The 1477-nt window shown below is 35.3% G+C and overlaps 1 protein-coding gene across 1 annotated transcript; it reads left to right on the plus strand.

Moving 5' to 3' along the window:
* The first annotated feature begins 582 nt into the window (after positions 1-582).
* Positions 583-1236, plus strand: LOC139897258 (uncharacterized). Its single transcript, XM_071879951.1, has one exon. The coding sequence runs from the start codon at positions 583-585 to the stop codon at positions 1234-1236; it is 654 nt and encodes a 217-aa protein (XP_071736052.1).
* Positions 1237-1477: the final 241 nt, after the last annotated feature.

The following is a 1477-nucleotide window of genomic DNA, read 5'->3' on the forward strand; positions in this document are numbered from 1 at the left end:
CATTAATATTTTGTTTTGTTCTGTTATAATATAGATTGCTTAGTTAGCGAGAGTTGATTATCAGTTTACTATTTTGGTTGGTGTGTTTGTAAAAACTTACATCTTCGAATAAAAAGGTCTTACTCGATCGGCAAAGTACTTATTCATTCATAAGTAATGTCGTCGAATTTCTCACGTCTGATAAATAGATGTATGTATATGTATGCATGAATAAATGCTACTGTAATATGCTATGCCATTAATTAAGATTAAGAATTAAAAATAAAATAAAATACAGAATACAAACGGTTATAAAGAACTAGTTAAGTAACATTCGAATGAACAAATAATTGAATAATTTATGATGATGAAGAGCCAAACACACCGTGCCTAATCAATCTTCCCACAAGCCCAATGCCGCCCCCACATGGAACTTAACCAATCCATCTCATTAATACTAACATGTTTGGTCTTTACATATATATATATATATACACTCAATGCTTACCCATTTTCAATTCATACATATCAAACGTACCTTTTTATTTTCAGTTTCAAAAGCCTTCTACTTTTAACAGAACTTGAACAAGTTCTCAAATAAAGATGGGTTATTGGCTAACTGAAAATGTCACTGAACCAGATGTAGCAGAGTTCATTTCAGCCATTGCAGCCGGAAACAATGCCAAACTCATGGTGGTTGTAGGTGCTGCAACTGCTAGTTTCACCACGTTAGGTCTTGTGGCAGCAGCTGACCAAACAGGTGGGCATGTTACTAGCATTATTAAAGGAGTTGATGAGTTGCATTCTTCTAAACAAGAACTCGGATCAGATGCAAGTCGAGTTGAGTTTGTTGTAGGTGATGCACAAACTTTGTTGCTAAACAATTACCGAGACGCTGATCTTGTGGTTATCGATTGTAATTTAGAGAATCATGAGCAGATTTTGGGAGCCATACAAGGTAATGGGAGGGAAAAGAGTACGATTGTGTTGGGATATAACGCACACTGGAAGGATTCATGGAGGTGGAGCAGGTCAAATAGTCAACTGTTGCCGATTGCAGAAGGGTTGTTGTTAATGAGAATAGCTGGAAAAGGTGACAATGGCGGCGGTGGTAGTGGTGGTAAGTATGGCGGCCGTGGCGGTAGTTATGGCAGAAATAATAAAAAGAGTCATTGGGTGGTTAAAGTAGATAAATGCACAGGCGAAGAGCACGTTTTTAGAGTGAGATCACCTAGCAGTCGAGTTCTGAAAGTTTGAATCTTTGTGTTCTTGTTATTCTCAGATCTTATAGAGATGGGTTAATTCTTAGATGTATATAGAATTAATTAATGGTGTAATATTATTTTTGGGCGATATTTGATAACTTGGATGATCATCGACCGCCTTATGTTTTGTAGAACCAGAACTGTTTGTCAGCAGCTAAAAATTAAATTAAAATTCACCAATTTACATTGTTGTCTTATATATATATATATATATATATATATATATATATATA

Source organism: Rutidosis leptorrhynchoides, chromosome 3, assembly GCF_046630445.1.
Source record: "Rutidosis leptorrhynchoides isolate AG116_Rl617_1_P2 chromosome 3, CSIRO_AGI_Rlap_v1, whole genome shotgun sequence".
Taxonomy (NCBI): domain Eukaryota; kingdom Viridiplantae; phylum Streptophyta; class Magnoliopsida; order Asterales; family Asteraceae; genus Rutidosis; species Rutidosis leptorrhynchoides.